At 31.8% G+C, this 16,781-nt stretch overlaps 1 protein-coding gene across 2 annotated transcripts in view; it reads left to right on the top strand.

The window, feature by feature from the left end:
- The window catches only part of LOC127707340 (uncharacterized), a 181,825-nt gene extending 176,258 nt beyond the window's left edge, over window positions 1–5,567 (top strand). For both annotated transcript variants that reach the window (XM_052211853.1, XM_052211854.1), the window contains one exon: window positions 3,922–5,567. In XM_052211853.1, the coding sequence (XP_052067813.1) occupies window positions 3,922–4,016 (95 nt within the window). In that variant the 3' untranslated portion in view covers window positions 4,017–5,567. The remainder of the gene's footprint in view (window positions 1–3,921) is intronic.
- Window positions 5,568–16,781: the final 11,214 nt, after the last annotated feature.

Raw genomic sequence — 16,781 nt, 5'->3', positions numbered from 1 at the left:
GGTAAAATGCAGTTTTTTGCCTTATATCTCAAAAATCAAGGCATTTAGAGCAATCTGACATGGGTAAAAGTGTTCATTAGGTAAAGTTCTATCAACCCTGAAATTTTCAGATGATTCTGATAACCCATTGTTGGGTTGCTGTTACTAAATTGGTGATTTAAAGGAAATTTTGCAGTTTTTGGTTATTGTTTTGAATATTATTAATGATAAAGATAAACTGTAGACAGCAAAAATGTTCAACAAAGTAAGATCTACAAATAAGTTGATATGACCAAAATTGTCAATTGACCCCTCAAGGAGTTATTGCATTTTAAGGACATTTTTTCACAATTTGTTTATCATGTTTTCTAACTTTAAAAAATCTTCTCCTCTGAAACTCCTTAACAAATTCCAACCAAACTTGAGCTGAATGATCCTTAGGGTATCTAGAATAAAGTTTGTGTTTTATTTTCTGTTTCGTCAAAAACATGGCCGCCATGGCTAAAATAGAACATATCGGTAAAATGCAGTTTTTGGATTATATCACAAACACTAAAGCATTTAGAGCAAATCTGATGTGAGGTAAAATTGTTTATAAGGTAAAGTTCTATCAGCCCTGAAATTTTCAGATGAATCTGATAACCCATTGTTGGGTTGCTGCCACTAAATTGGTTATTTTAAGGAAATTTTGCAGTTTTTTGTTATTATCTTGAATATTATTAATGATAAAGATAAACTGTAAACAGCAAAAATGTTCAGCAAAGTAAGATCTACAAAAAAAATTTTTTTTATGACCAAAATTGTCAATCGACCCCTTAAGGAGTTAATGTCCTTTAAAGACAATTTTTCTGAATTTATTCATCTAGTTTGCTTGCTTTAAAACTGCTGAATCGATTTCAGCAAAACTTAGACTGAATGAGTTTCAGAATATCTAGTATAAATTTTGTATTTTATTTCCTTGTACGTCAAGAAACATAGCCACCATGACTAAAATGGAACATAGGGGTAAAAGCATTTTTTTCGCTTTTGAAGAAAATATGACAGATACAAAGAACATTTAAATGGAATTTTTAAGACACTCATTAATATATATGAAAAGCAAAATTATCATTGTGGAAAAATTTTAAGCAAAAAATAACAGGTGAGCGATTCACGCTCATGAGAGCCTCTTGTTTTAATATTTCCCAAATCATAACAAAGTCCTAACATCACTAAAACTAGCCCATAAATGAAATACTTCAAAATGAAGTCATGCATCAATAATAAACATTTAATTTACACTGACAATGAAACTAATTCTAGAATAAAACCAATCAAGAGATAATTTGAGCCTTGAGAACTTTACAATATTCTAAGTTTGTAAGAGAATGTTAATCCCTTACTTTATAATAAGTACTCGCTATCGCTCGTACTCAATCATAAAGAAAGGAATTATCATTCTCTCACATATACATACAACATTGAAAGTTAATAACAGGTAAATAAGAAAATATAAAGTTTCTAATACAGTTAGCAAAGAAAATAAAACTAAATGAAATATTTAAGACAAAAACGTTTAACCATAGATTAATTTGAAAAACCATTAAATGATAGATACCTTATAATGCTGGCTACGGCTCATAGTGTTGCTTCTGGTTTTACTTATTCTGCATTGACAATATAGATAAATATTACAATATATATAGTGAAAAGTGAACTGTTAAACTAGCCAGAACCGGATAAAACAACTATTCGGAAAAGTAGTTTGTCCAATAGCCAATGGCAATAGCAAAATACATGGAGTATACATGGAGTATTTAGATTCACTGAACCATATAATACTAAATGTGTTCAATATAGTTACATCACTATAATATAAGGGTAAAATAGATATAAACGAAGTACAAAGTTTGGAATAATATCAAATAGATAATTTGTATACAAATGAACTTGTCCACATATATGACCTACAACAAGGTAAAACGGGAATGACACAGAGAAAACCGCGGGTTGCTGTCTTTTGCGCTTCATTAAATAATAGCTTTAAACAATGTACTTTTACATGCAGTTCCCTACATATGACACAGAACGTTGAATAATGTAATTTCCATTATTTTATGGAAAGAACAAATTACCATATGTTAATTAGAATCAGTGAAAAAATATAAGATATAAAGAAAAGACTGATCCGAAAATAAAAAAAGTTCTCCAGATTCCAACCTAAATTAAATTAAAGGTTTCACGGTCGTAATTTATCATGGTTTTTAGTGTATCGATTTTTCTTGTTGGGATTGTTATATTATTTTAAAGATAGAACGAATAAGGGTTTTTCGAGCTGTGTTTTCCCCTCTTATTCTTTGTTAATGGGTATGCTTAAGAAGTTGCTTGTTCTTAGTTTAAAAAAAAAAGAATTATATGCAATTGTCATTCAATGAGATATTTAGTTAACTAAAAAAAACAAGGTCTAGTCCAGCATTTTCTTCATTAGAAAATACCTGTACCGAGGCAGGAATATGACAGTTGTTTTTCATGCATTTGATGTGTTTGTGCCTTCGATTTTGTCGTTTCGAAAAAAACTTTCCATGTTGAATTTCCCCTGGAGTTCGGTATTTTTGTTATTTTTCATTTCACACCAGATTTCAACTGACGCATATAGAACAATATTCATCATCGCAAATAAACGAAGCCACTTTTTAATCATTTTCCTGTTTACAAGCTTTATCTACCAGGTCATCTTAAGTTTCCATTTTTTTTAAATGAACACCGAATTAAAAAAATTGCGCTGCAAATCAGTCAATGAATAGTTTATGACTCAATTTTTTTTTCTGCAATGAAATGCAGGATGAATTTCATACAACTCTCTCAAGTTCTAGAGATCTATTTGTCATGTCTTTTGAACATGAAACCGTTTGTGATGTGTCTGTTGTATTTCACCTAACATGCTAAATGTATCATTAAAGGGGCACTAGTTGTCAAATTCATGTTCACCGATTTCACTCAAACTATCATATTTGATTTATAACAATGTAAAATATTTATCCAAACTATTGAAAGTCTTAAATAAACAGTTTACAGGTCGTGAGCTCGATAAGATGTAGCTTCGTTTCGTGTGTATTTTAGTCTAGACGCCATCTAATTAACTATCGAGTTGACCCCCGAACACCTACGATGACCATATAAGGGATATAGAGATAAGTACAGATATAAATAGATAAAGCAACTCTGTTTACTTTCATATTATAGATTAAAATATATGTTTATCATCGTTTTTACTTGTATAAGAATGATTTTGTGGATCGAATCAGTCAATCAAATGATTTACCTTTGTTTCACTTTCAATGTTGACATTCTTTTCTTTTAAATAGTTTTACAAGGACAATTCATGCGTTATCCATCTCTAGCTAAGGGATTAAATTGAATTTCACATAAATACGGATTCAATGATGTGGAATTATTCACTTGCGAGTGAATAATTCATCATCAATATTTGTTAGCTTATTTTGACAAAATTTAACCATACTGGCTGCTAAAAGCGAATAAATATTTCACTATTTCACTTTCATTAATGATTGAACAAAAAAAACATACTTTAGATTTTTTATATATCTCGTAGCTAGTGCCCCTTTAACAGTGGAATGTATTTGCACCGGAATTTTAGTGCAAATAAATTTTTAAAACCTCCGAGTCCCATCAACTTGCTTTTCATTCTCTTCTAAGTTTTATAGCACAATATTGTTTCGTGTACCTAATAATTATGCATGAATTTCGACTAGAGAAACATTTCATTATCTGATCTGATCTTTTTTCTTTTAATGTAATAGCTTGCAGTTCTTTCAATAGCAAAACATTTGCATACAAAAAAAAAAAAAAATTATCCAGAACAGATTGACAGCTATTTTGAAGTTCATTCATGTATATTTTCTTCGTCTATAAGAAAAAGACATTACTCAATTTATATTGCAGGCAGAAAACAAAATGGAAGTCCATTAAGGGTAATGCCACCAGGTACCCTGCCATATAGATTAGAAGGAGTTACTCCAAGGGGCAGAGTGAATTAAATGCTGTGATTATCTAAATCATAAAAGGCGAAGTAAATGACAGAGTATATCTTCCAAAGCTCAATTCTAAAATTATTTTATCTTACTGATTGAGTGTCTTTCGTGAACTTAGTAACCATTCGTTGATTATCGCAAGCGAAAGATTTTATTGCATAATAATCAAGAAGTGCACTTTATTTTCGAAAAATGTATTTAGTGTGTGAAACAAGTTTTCTTGATATATTTTACTGTCCCAAGTCAGGAGCCGCTGGTCTATGTTAATCTTGTATTTTATTTTATTTTATTTTAATTTTAGTTAATTTATATGTTTTTGTGTTTAGTTTGACGTCCATTTTCACTGAACTAGTACACATTTTACAATTATTTTTTTTTTGCAATGGAAATGTATTAAAAAACATGTGTTATGTTAATTTATTCATTGATATCAAAGCTGTCATATTGTTGTTATTTTTTTTGTGACAGTGATGTCATAGATCTGGAATTGATACATGCAGCTAACAAATAAGAAACTTATTGATGTGAGCAATAGTAAAAGTTCAATTATAAGTGAATATTGAAGGGCGAGGGGATTTGAAATGCCCTTTTTGTGAGGAGGTTTTTGGTATTTGTTGTTTCAGTGATAAATACGCGACAATTTAAAGAGAGAACACAGACTGGTTGACTCGGAGTCAGACATGTGTCCGGGTAGGTTAACTTTTCTAACAGCGAACTGTTACTGTGCTTCTGTACTTATACATCCCGTTATTATGCTATTATAAAACTTGCTTGTCGTTCATTTTTGCTATGTGCTTAGTATGGATGCCTTTTTATGTTTCTTTGTTACATATATGACGTGGCTCTGTACTTATACATCCCGTCATTGTATTATTGTACTATGGTAAATTTGTGTATTCTTGTCTATAAGTTTTGCTAATATGCTTGATCTATATGCCATTTTGTTTTTCTTTGTTACATATTTGTTTTTTTTAGTGATTAAGATTATATCACAATGTTGACTTCTGTATTTTTAACATTTTTACCTATTATGTCTATTTGTTTTGTTCACGCATCGTTGTCAACATAATAGAATTTGATGCGACTGTCATACAAGTGAAAGGTTTAGCTAGCTATAAAACCAGGTTCAATCCACCATTTTCTACATAAGAAAATGCCTGTACCAAGTCATGAATATGACAGTTGTTATCCAATCGTTTGATGTGTTTGAGCTTTTGATTTTGTCATTTGATTAGGGACTTTCCGTTTTGAATTTTCCTCGGAGTTCAGTATTTTTGTGATTTTACTTTTTAGCTCATACTTTTACCGTTAAAAATCTGACTCAGCGTGCCGTTCTACTACGAAGAAGGGTTCATGTTCAGAATAATTATAAATTACAAAATTCTGTATATTTTTTTATATTTTGTATAGATATATTAAATAAAGATTTATACTTTTATTCCATGTACATATACTTATGATAATTGATTGTAATTATTAATGTTTGTTCTTTGTTTGTGTGTTGATGACAATTCAGAATTTGGATTTTGAATCAATAAATCTTTTATTTTAATTTTATTCATATTATATTTACATATTAGTTCCTGAAATGCATTTAATTTGCCGCTGGATGTCATACATTATCCTTATTTATTTTACCGTTACTATACAAATGTATACAGTGAAGTGTTTTTCGTCTACTGGTTCTTACTGTCACATAATAGAAGCTCCACCATAATATCTTTTCCAAAGATAATGTATTATGTAACAAAAAATCCAATTCGAATTAATGGTATGTGATACATATTCCATGAACATAATAAAAGGACCGATGCCTCGGAATTTTTAACACAAAAAATATTTTCTGGAAATTTTGTTGCATAATAAAGTAGCTTTGGAATAAGTATAATGGTGGAAGTATTATCGTATGACTGGTATAACATTTTGACTTTTATCATTTTGAAAACTTGACATGTCATTCATTAAAACGAAAGTAATCAGAAATAACGGGTATATTTCTTTATTTAATAACATATATATAAATCAGAACTAGATTGATGCATATTTGACAAGCAAACACATTGGATCTCTCCATTACTTTTCTCATTTGTCTGCATACACGGGAATCTTCCTCTGCATCAGTTTCGATTTGTTTATCACCAGTATCCTTTATTGAAAGTGACGGTATAATCAAATCGTCAATGCCAATATCATAAGTATTCTCATTAATTTCATTGATAAATGATAATTGAGTTATAAATATAGAATCACCCAGATCATTTTCAATATTATTGTTTTATCATTTTTGTTATATATGTCATCTAAAAGTACTTCTTCGTTGTCATATTTCTCAGTCGTTGTACTATGTTCCTCAGGAGCAGTAAACCGCTATATATTATTTTTCCTGTGATTACCAATAACTTTATCATTGCTATCAGTAAGGGTGACAGTCCCTAGTTTTGGAACGGCACTAATAATGTATGGTCCTTAAGCTTACAATCTAGCCATTCCCAATGTCCTTTTTCTTTTCCATATTAAAAAAAAACATTTCCCTTTTTAAGTGCAAGTCTCACAGAAAATCATGCAAAATGATCCAAAAGTACTTTTTAAAAAAAAACAAATGAAATCCTTACCTGACAGTACATATGGATAGGTAAAATTAAAACACAAAGCATTTTTTTTTCAATATTATTAGAAAAAAAAATTATGAGGAGGTGAAACTTAATATGTCATTTTACATGTGCAAATAGCCAAACAATCACAATTTTCACCATTTTTGACCTGATATATTTTTTTACCAGTAAGAATGATACATTTTTATACAGATATTTCAAATGAACAGCATTTAATGAATCAAAGATTTGTTTTTCTTATCTTGAACAACATTCGGTCAAAAGAATTTCAAAACATCTGTATAGATGCACTTTGCTCATAGAGCTAAAATGGCATAACATTAAACAGTCGTATCTCCATAAATGATTAAATAAATCAAAATCAAAAGATTTTTTATAAACCTTTACTTAATTCATATAACATATAAAAAATCCTCATTCATCATAGTACTACTTGTTTCTAACTGCGAAGCTGCACTCACTGCTTGAATCAAATTTATTTGCGTATCCTGAACAGATACAGAAATAGAAGCATATGCTTCAACTGCAGTATCTAATCCAGATTTGTTTGATATATATGAATGATTTGCAACAAGAATATGGTTTTCAAAATTTGAAGCTCTAGCAAAGTTTTGTTACAGATAAAGGCAACAGTAGTATACCGCTGTTCGAAACTCATAAATCGATAGAGATAAAAACAAATCCGGGTTACAAACTAAAACCGAGGGAAACGCTTCAAATATAAGAGGAGAAAAACGACACAACAAAAACACAACAATAAAATGTAATACACACAAAAACGAACTATAATATAACAATGGCCATTTTCCTGACTTGGTACAGGAAATTTTAAGAAAAAAATGGTGGGTTGAACCTGGTTTTGTGGCATGCCAAACCTCCCATTTTATGGCAACGTCAAACACAACACCAAAACGACAACATCACATGACAGGACCACAATACAAATAAATGGGAGAACATATAGGACAAAGAAACACTCGAATAATAGCTAACAAAAGGTACTAGGCTAAAAATGCAATACGCCAGACGTGCGTCTCGTCCACACAAGACCAACCAGTGACGCTCAGATGAAAAAAGTTTGAAAGCCAAAACAAGTACAAAGTTGAAGAGCACCGAGGACCAAAACTTCCAAAAAGTTGCGCCTAACACGGCCAGGGTTTTCTGCCTGGGACAAGAACATCCTTATTATTTAGAATAATTTATAATTTTGCAAACAGTAAATTTTATAAAATGACTATATAATAGATATACATGATAAAACCGAAGTGGGGACTAACTACAGAATAAAAACGGATACATTACATAAAACAACTTAATCCAACACATAAAAATACACAGCCGAGTTAGCCAAAGCCTCAACGCCTCAACGCACAAAGTGACGTCACATTTGAAATTCTAAAAAAACACACAAAGTGACGTCACATTTGAAATTTAAAAAAAACACACAAAGTGACGTCACATTTGAATTTGTAAAAATATTTCCCAAAAATAAGATAGGATTAGGATTGATTCAAGATTAGATTTGTAATACTGACATTACATTACAGGAAAGACCAGGACAACAGAAAAAGTTTGCATTTTGACTGTCACATGCATAGGTTGTTTCGTTTGCTTGAACAGTTGATGAGACATTTGAGAGTTTTGTGCTGATATAGGGTATGAAACCTTCCCGCCTGTTTGAATACCTGTGAAGAGTTCATGGACCTAAAACATCAATTATATATATTATGTATTTGTTATTTGTTGAACAAAATATTTCATATATAATATAAAGCATAGTGAGTGTATTTTAAGGCAATAAGGTCCCCATTCCACTACCAGTCACAGTGTGAAACTCCAACTTGATTTGTAACTCACTACAAACTGCTCAGAGTCTTAAAATACATTTGTACTATATTTTGTGCTCGACCAGTAAGGTCGAGCACCAAATTTACTTGATTAGACTCAACATTATCTCGACAGTACTTAACTGTACTCGACCTTACCTAATAAATCTGATTCAGTATTTGATAATCTTGGTACATAGTCTGAAATGGTCTCGACAAAGGCTTGACCTGTCTCGACCTGTCTCGACCAGTCATGACCTTCAAGTTTAGCCTTGACTGGTCTGAATCAGATTATCTAACTCAATTATATATTGATCTAACAGGTTATATTCTGTCAAATTTAAGGATTTAATTAACAGGTAAAAATCAAGAATTTTCAGTTTTTATTAAACTCAGATAGTCATCTTATATTATTTCAATAAATTTTTCAAATCAACTTGAATTTTCATAAAACTGTACAGCTATCTCAATTATACATCGATCTTAGAGAATGCCAGGTTGTTTGGTAGTTTGGTCTATTGCTGTCATAGTTCAGAATTTAATTAGTGGTTAGAAAAGCTGGAATTTTCAGGTCCGACTGAATTAAGATAGTCAGTCACCTTTAAATTTGTTTATTACTTTTTCAAATTAACTTGGATTTTCACAAAACTACACTACCAACAATTTGCCTAACGTTTACATGTACATTAAATGCCGCTATATAAATAGTACTTCTTGGAAACATAATTAATCAGTACATTAAATGCCGTTATATAAACAGTACTTTCAGGAAACATAAATAATCAGTACATTAAATGCCGTTATATTAATAGTACTTTTAGGAAACATCACTAATCAGTACATTAAATGCCGCAATATAAACAGTACTTTTAGGAAACATCACTAATCAGTACATTAAGTGCCGTTATATAAACAGTACTTTTAGGAAACACCACTAATCAGTACATTAAATGCCACTATATAAATAGTACGTTTAGGAAACATCACTAATCAGTACATTTAATGCCGCTATATAAACAGTACTTTTAGAAAACATCACTAATCAGTACATTAAATATCGATATATAAACAGTACTTTTAAGAAACATCACTAATCAGTACATTTATTTATATATCATTTTTAGTAATGAGAAAAAAAAATTTCAGTACTGAAAATTTCGGTCATTTTTCAGTACTGAAAATTTCAGTCACTTTTCAGTACTGAAAATTTCAGTCACTTTTCAGTACTGAAAATTTCAGTCATTATTCAGTACTGAAAATTTCAGTCATTTTACATAACTGTAAATTGCAGTCATTTCACAGTACTGAATATTTTAGTAATTTTCAGTACTGAAAATTTCAGTCATTTTTCAGTACTGAAACTTTTTGTCATCTTTAAGTCCTTCTACACATACAATATAAGTTCAATGTCAGAAAAATATCAAATGTTTGTATGAGGCTGAGAAACTGGGGAAGGGCGAGGTTTTACTGAGCCCTTCCCCAGTTTTGTGCCGAATACAAAAAAGTTTATATCTTTATGACATTGACCTAATATTATTTTTATACTGCAACTTAGATTAATACATTGATAGCTTTTTTAAATCGTAACTATTATATATTAATAGCATAAATATCAAACTTATTTTTATCACCTAATGAACCCCTGATTGTGGAGAAAGTGTTCCATGATGAAATTGACATTGCACAAAATATAGAAATCAACGACAACGGAAGCCCGCAATAGAACGGTGTTTTAATCTTTTTCTGACAACAACTTCAAAATCTACTCAGGACCAGGATTTTTTAAGGTAAAAAGTTACGAAATATATCAAAGTAGTTCACATTTCATTTGGTTAGTATGGTATGGTGGTCATGAAATTGAATATGGTGTTCAAACTTGGTGCATTTTAAGTGGGTGCAAGACAAGTCCGCCCTGGGACAACTCGGACCGTCTCAAAAAAAGACAACTCGGACCATCTATAATGACAACTCAGACTAAGTTAAAGTATAAAATTAGACTTTGGAAGAAATAAATGATTTTAAGGAAAAATAACGAGTCTGAAGAGAAGTATCTAAATTGATACTTTTTTTATTCCAATTTTGAGCATGTTGAGTATATATAAAATCATAACGTCAACTAGGGGCGTGATTTTTGTTCTTCGGTAGTGAGTCAGAAGAGGTCCATTTCTGTTTTTTTTTTTTTTTTTTTTGCATTGGGAAGATCTTCTGGCTCTCTTCTACCTCTTCTTCTTTAATAGGTAGTTTAGACGGCAGAGACACATAACAAACATCACGTCGATTAGTCTAAATGACATTAATAGATTTATAAATGCAGAAATATTAAATTATGAGCTGTGTGATAAACGTGTTTATGGTATGACAACCTTAGTAGGACACTATAAGGACAACTAGCTAGATAAATAATAAAAACACACGGATAACAACAGTAAGGGTACGACCTTTTGATATTCTAACGAGGGGAATGGGGCAGGGAATCTTCTGCGGAATTTTTTATTCATTTAAAATTTTTAACTTGTCGCTAAGCATGCCTATTTTTTCCAGCTCTTACCAGGCCACCATATTCATATTCAAAATCCTCCTTCCCCCCCCCCCCCCCCCCCCCCCCTATCCTTAAAAAATCAAATGATTTTCTCCTTATTTAACACGAGTTTAAATTGATTGATTGTTGGTTGTTTGTTTTTAACGTCCAGCGACTAATATTTCATACATGTTTAGACAAGACGCGAAATTAAAAGTCATGTATAGAATAGCAAAACACAAGTAAGGAGATGTGGTATGATTGCCAATTAGGCAACTATCAGCCGGAATTCAATGAAGTAGCGTTACCAATTATAACCAACCGTGCGGCCTTCAAAAATGACAAATACCCATACTGTATATCAGTTATAAAGGGCCCCGACATAAAAAAAAGTGAAACATTTAAAACGAAATAAACTAACGGCCTAACGATATATAACAAACACATTCTAAAAAAATCAAATATGAGTCGACAGATATGAACAAACAGTAACCACTGAAATACAGGCTTATGATAATGTGGCAGGATTCAACATGTTTGTGAGCGCTTAACCCATCCCTAAATGTAGACAGTGGTGTAACAGTACAACATAAAAAACAACGTGTAAAAGTCAGTTGCAATTGGATTAACCCAAAAGATCGGTACGAGACACCACAACAACAACTTACATTAACTAAAGATGATAAACGTGAAGCACCGAAATAAGAGTATTTGTAGTAACTGAAAACTTGTAAAAGCCAATTAAAACCAACATATAAATCATGCTCTTCCAGACTAAAGTATCAATCAGTGGCGGATCAAGAAATGTTCATAAGAGGGGTGGGGCAAGAGGAAACTCGCTCTAATCATGCTTCAGTAATTCCCTATATAATCAACCAATTTTTTTCCCACAAAAGGGGATTGGGCACCCCGCCCCCAAAATCCGCCTCTGTCAATCATTACACAACAAACGGATTTAGTCATAAACAATCTGAAAAACGCCATTACCTTGTATACTTGTACCTTGAAAACATATACATTTGTACGATCAAGGTTCTGGAAAAGTGGTGGTCCGAAGGTTTTGATCAGTAGATTTTTCTTCAAGGACCAACAGGGAATAAAGATTTTGAGAACTCTGCAATATCTTTTATATACAATTTCTAAAGGAAAGATGTCCTTTTCGGTCATATATATACCAGTAAAATATTGACATTTTTTTGTATAGTTTCAGATTATTTCATAAAGATAAATAGTCTGAGCTTTAAGCCGTATTTGGTTATCTTAATTAAATTAGAAAAACATTAAGAAACAATATCACGTACACAGCGATTTCTTCCAACCATTTTTTTTTGTCTTTACACTTATATTATTACATCAATGCCAAAACAGAGAACACTATTAAAGTCATGTCTACCAAATGAACGGGCGTAACTAAATTTTCTAATAAATTATCGTAAACTTCGTTTATGTAATCCAACATAAAAAATATGTGTTATATTCGACGGCAAATTGTATTGTTGTTTTGTAACTTCTTCATCAGAATATCTCCTGAATAGGTCCTGATTCATTATTTTGAACTAAAGTCACTAGAAGACATTCTGGAGATATACAGAAGAGACCAATAAAACACGCCCTAGATCCGTACAGTTGGGTACTAGTGTTCCAAAGTATTTTTAGGACTTTAGGTTTGCACTCCGCCGATCTGTCTGCTTGTCTGTCTGTCTGTCTGTCTGTCTGTCTGTCTGTCTGTCTGTCTGTCTGTCTGTCTGCTGTGTGTCTGTCTGTGAGTCTGTCTGTCTGTCTGTCTATCTGTCTGCCAGTCCAGCACATCAGCGTTCAACTCTTTTTTTCTTCATGCTTCAAGATATTAATTTGACATTTGGTGTATTGTTTTATCATGACAAGTTACAGATCAAGTTTGAATTTTGTTCCGGTCGGATGATTTTGTGCAGAGTTATGGCCCTTGGACAGAAAATTCACTTAAATAATGTCCGCACCTTTTTCGTTATGCTTGAAGATATTGACTTGATATTTGTTATATTCAATGTAGTTTAAAGATCAAGTTTTTAACCTGTAGGGGACTATATATTGCCATGCAATACTCAGAGATGCTTATTTCTGTTGTTTGAAAGCTGTATGAGAAATTATTTTTTGTAATGTTTTGATAGATTCTCTTTTTTTGTTTTGTTACATTACTGATTGTTGATTCAATTTTAAAATTATTATGACAAAATGAATACTTTAATTAACAGATTAATTAAAGGGCACTAGCTACGAGATATATAAAAAATCTTAAATATGATTTTTTTTGTTCAATCATTAATTAAAGTGAAATAGTGAAATAGTTATTCGCTTTTAGCAGCCAGTATAGTTCAATTTTGTCATGAAATTGCCTCCGTTGAAAGTATGCAAACATCCCATAGAGCAAATTACATGGATGATTAATATTGACCATTTGGTATATGACCGTGTTCTGAGCGACACGTACATGCAGGTCATAAATTAATTTGTTGAATGAAATCAAATCTTTAACTACTAATAGGTGCCGTAGGAGGTCCACCGGAATTTTTAGCGAGGATTACTTGGCATTAGAGAAAGGAAGGAAGACCATTCACAAGTTGACTATCATTTGTTTTCTCTGTTTTAATTAAAAAAAAAAAAACTTTTAAATGTAGAGTTCATAAGATAAAAATTCCCTGAGGAACCCCCCCCCCCCCCCCTCTTTTTTTCAACCCTCGAATTGAGAAATTCTACAGTGCCGTTATACACATGCATGTTGTCTGGTCGGAGTCCCCGCCCGAAAAGAAAGAAATAGCCTAACTCCAAGATAATAAATTCCTGCATCATGTGATGATTTTACTACGTGCAGCTTACATAAGAATAAATACCGAATATGGAAAGTAAAACTACAATTCAAAACATAAGAGTCTGATGGCGGGCTCATAGAAGAAAAAGAAGGGTTTTTTTTGGCAAAGGGTGCCGGGGCAATGTTCTCTGTGTTCAAAATATACACGAAATATTTGCCACTACCCATTGTCTGTTCTATAAATTCTATCTGTTACTTGAAAAATTTTTAGATAAATAGGTAATGTGTCCATGGGACACTGATGATGCCCCCGCTTGCATATCATATAAGGTTATAAAAGGATATTACTGAGGAACAGTAAAAGTGATACTACCTAAATTTGTACTTGATCCTTTTTTTTCGTAACAAGTATTGTGTATAAGTTAATTACCATTTGGTTTAGGCAATTTAAACTTAAGTTAAAGAATGGAAACAAAAAATTCTCATATTTTTCATTTGTAAAGGGGCATAACTCTAAAATGGGTAGAATGACGCCACTAAAATTCAAACTTGATCTGTGTTTTGTTGTATTTAGCATTGTGTATAAGTTTCATAACATTTGGTTGAGGCAAACTAAAGTTAGAGAACAAAAACGAAAAAAATCAGCTTTTTTTTTATTATTAAAGGAGCATTACTCTTGAACGGTTAAGGTGACCCCACCAAAATTCAATCTTGATCTGTGTTTTGTGTTAATAAGCATTGTGTATAAGTTTCATAACATTTGATTGAGGCAAACTAAAGTAAGAGTATTGAAACGAAAAATTCAGCATTTTTTTCAATTGCAAAGAGGCATAACTCTAGAAAAGTTAAAGTGACGCCACCAAAATTCTAACTTGATCTGTGTTTTTTGTGATATAAAGCATTGTGTGTAAGTTTCATAACATTTGGTTGAGGCAATCTAAAGTAAGAGAACGGAAACGAAAAATTCAGCAATTCTTCCAATTGCAAAAGGACATAACTCTAGAACAATTAAAATGACGCCACCATAATTCAAACTTGATCTGTGTTTTGTGGTAATTAGCATTGTGTATACGTTTCATAACATTTGGTTGAGGCAAACTTAAGTTAGAGAATGAAAACCAACTTCGGGACGTACGGACGGACAATGGTAAAACTTAATGCCCCTCTGCTATGGCGGGGGCATAAAATAAAGCTAATTTAACCCCTAGACTTAATTATGCATCAATAATAAATTAATAAAAAAATAATAAAAAATTGTATCCACGTAATACAATATTTATTTTTATTATGTTTTGCGAATTCAGTATTATTCCGAAATGATGTTGCCATCTAAAATTTATCATTTAATAATTTATATAGTTCAAATCCTCTTTGAATAATAAATCTTTGAGTTGTCTTTATAGATGGTCCGAGTTTACTTATTGGTAGTCCGAGTTGTCTTATTGACGGTCCGAGTTGTCTCTTAAGACTTTCCGATTGGACTCGGTCCGACTTGTCTCCGGGTCAATTGTCATGTATTCTGTAACTTTACTACAAGGGTTCTTTTATGGTTGCCATGGTTGTTTAGTTTTAAGGGGACAACTATTTGATGTTTTTTTTTGGGGTGGGGGAATTTTTTAAGAATAGATTTATTCATTTTAATCTGTTGCTACGCATGCTTATATTTTACTGCAGCAAAGTTACATTTTTACTTTGTACACAATTTAGTTCCTGCATTTTAAGTTACAGAGAATTAATTTTCCTCATGCTCTGGGCATGTTGGGCAAAATCATTTCTTTCAACTCTTATCAGCCCACGGAAAAGGGGGGAGGGGGCATCAATGTCATTTAGCAGAGAGTAGAAATAGGCTTTATTAAAGTTAATTAAAAAAATATGAAAATAAACTTATTTGATTACCTAATTTAAACAGGTAGCTTAGAAATATACATTTGTATAAATGGGTTTTGATTTTCTTATTTAATATATATGTAAATGGGTAGAGATTTTCACATTAATCAATTTATGAACGGGAGGTGTTATTCAAACTCCAACCGGACGTCTCAACTCTGTACCCAACTTTTTAGGTTGAGATTCCACTGCGAACCAACCAGGCCAGGATATGAACAACTTTGGATTTAGTACACTTCCCCATATAATTCTTATGTCACAATGCTTATGTTGTTATATCACAGAAAAAAAACCCTGATTGTTCAAGTATGTCATTTATAATCGTTGTAATTCATTCATACAAAAACAATTTCAGATGGGTGAATTTATAAATACATGGAAATAAAATAGCATAAAAAGGGAGAGAGTTTGGGTCCTGGGTTTATATACGATATAAGATATATATAAGTACAAAATCCAAACAATTGGACTGCTACAAAATAACACAAATATACAATTAACATTACAAATATGTAGCATTTACAAACGTGAAAAATTAATTTTAAAAAATCTCTGTTTGGTTGATTATTTAGGGAACCACTGAAGCTTGACTGGAATGGGGCCCCTCTTAGGGCTGTCAGTGCCTCCCCTCCCCCTCCCCCCCCCCCGCCTCCTTTATGAAAATTTCTGGATTCGTCACTGACATCTGTTAACCTATTTTGGGTTGAAAAAATCTTTTTTGCAAAGTCTGTAACTGTTTAAATATTGAGTTGATACAAAACAGACTAAAGTTCATCTTTTATTTCGTATTTAAAGGTTCCAAAATCAATCGAAAATCTAATACATGTACACATGTAGTTTGACCTATAATGGTTTACTTTTACAAATTGTGACTCGGAAGGAGAGTTGTCTCATTTGAAATCATACCACATCTTCTTATATCCATGCATGTAAACAAGCATTTGCATTAGGTCAATTTCTAATCCTATGCAGCTCATATATAATGATATGATGTCATAATTACATGATAATATATGCTCATATTTCACAAGAACGAAAAAAAATGCTATCTTTTTGCAGAATTCCTTTCGTGATCCAGAACTTTCTTTATAACATTGACTGCAGCCAAGTAACAGCAAATAAGTTTAGAGAAGCTAATTCTTT

The sequence above is a fragment of the Mytilus californianus genome, unplaced genomic scaffold (genome assembly GCF_021869535.1).
Source record: "Mytilus californianus isolate M0D057914Y unplaced genomic scaffold, xbMytCali1.0.p SCAF_65, whole genome shotgun sequence".
Lineage (NCBI taxonomy): Eukaryota > Metazoa > Mollusca > Bivalvia > Mytilida > Mytilidae > Mytilus > Mytilus californianus.
This window is presented reverse-complemented; position numbering and strand designations above follow the sequence as displayed.